Below are 448 nucleotides of genomic sequence, written 5' to 3' on the forward strand. Positions count from 1 at the left end.
AGAAGTGAATGATGTGTGCTCCCGGCGCCTATTTTATACTATAGTGTCACCGGTAGTGACGTCATGGCTGTCGCCGGCCAACAAGTTGGTGTTTTTCGAATGTGTGCTTCAGGCACGACGAGGCATTCCCCATAGCGACCCCTAGAGGACGCAGTGTCTCGTTCCGTACTCAGGGAACCATGGTTACATAAGTAACCTAAGACGTTTTGTGCAATGTTCCTCTAAAAGAGGATAAACATGTTTTTATCAGAACTATATGATGAAAGATATTTCCCCCTTCAGCATCAACATCTTTAAGGGAAATCTGTGGTCTTGCACGGCCTGCGGTAAATGCAGAGATGAGGTTTATTCCCAGAGAAGAAGAGACGAGCACCAGTGTAAACAAGCCGTGCATCTGCGATCACCCCAGAGACCTGAGCAGGAGTTCACAGATGAAGATGCTGCATAA

General features: G+C 47.1%; 1 protein-coding gene across 1 annotated transcript in view; it reads left to right on the forward strand.

Annotated features, from left to right (window-relative positions):
- The window catches only part of alp3 (alkaline phosphatase 3), a 25,970-nt gene extending 25,522 nt beyond the window's left edge, over nt 1-448 (forward strand). The window contains 1 exon segment of the mRNA XM_016256472.1: nt 251-448. Coding sequence (XP_016111958.1) covers nt 251-448 — 198 coding nt within the window.

This window comes from Sinocyclocheilus grahami, unplaced genomic scaffold, assembly GCF_001515645.1.
Source record: "Sinocyclocheilus grahami isolate Dianchi unplaced genomic scaffold, SAMN03320097.WGS_v1.1 scaffold1435.1, whole genome shotgun sequence".
Taxonomy (NCBI): domain Eukaryota; kingdom Metazoa; phylum Chordata; class Actinopteri; order Cypriniformes; family Cyprinidae; genus Sinocyclocheilus; species Sinocyclocheilus grahami.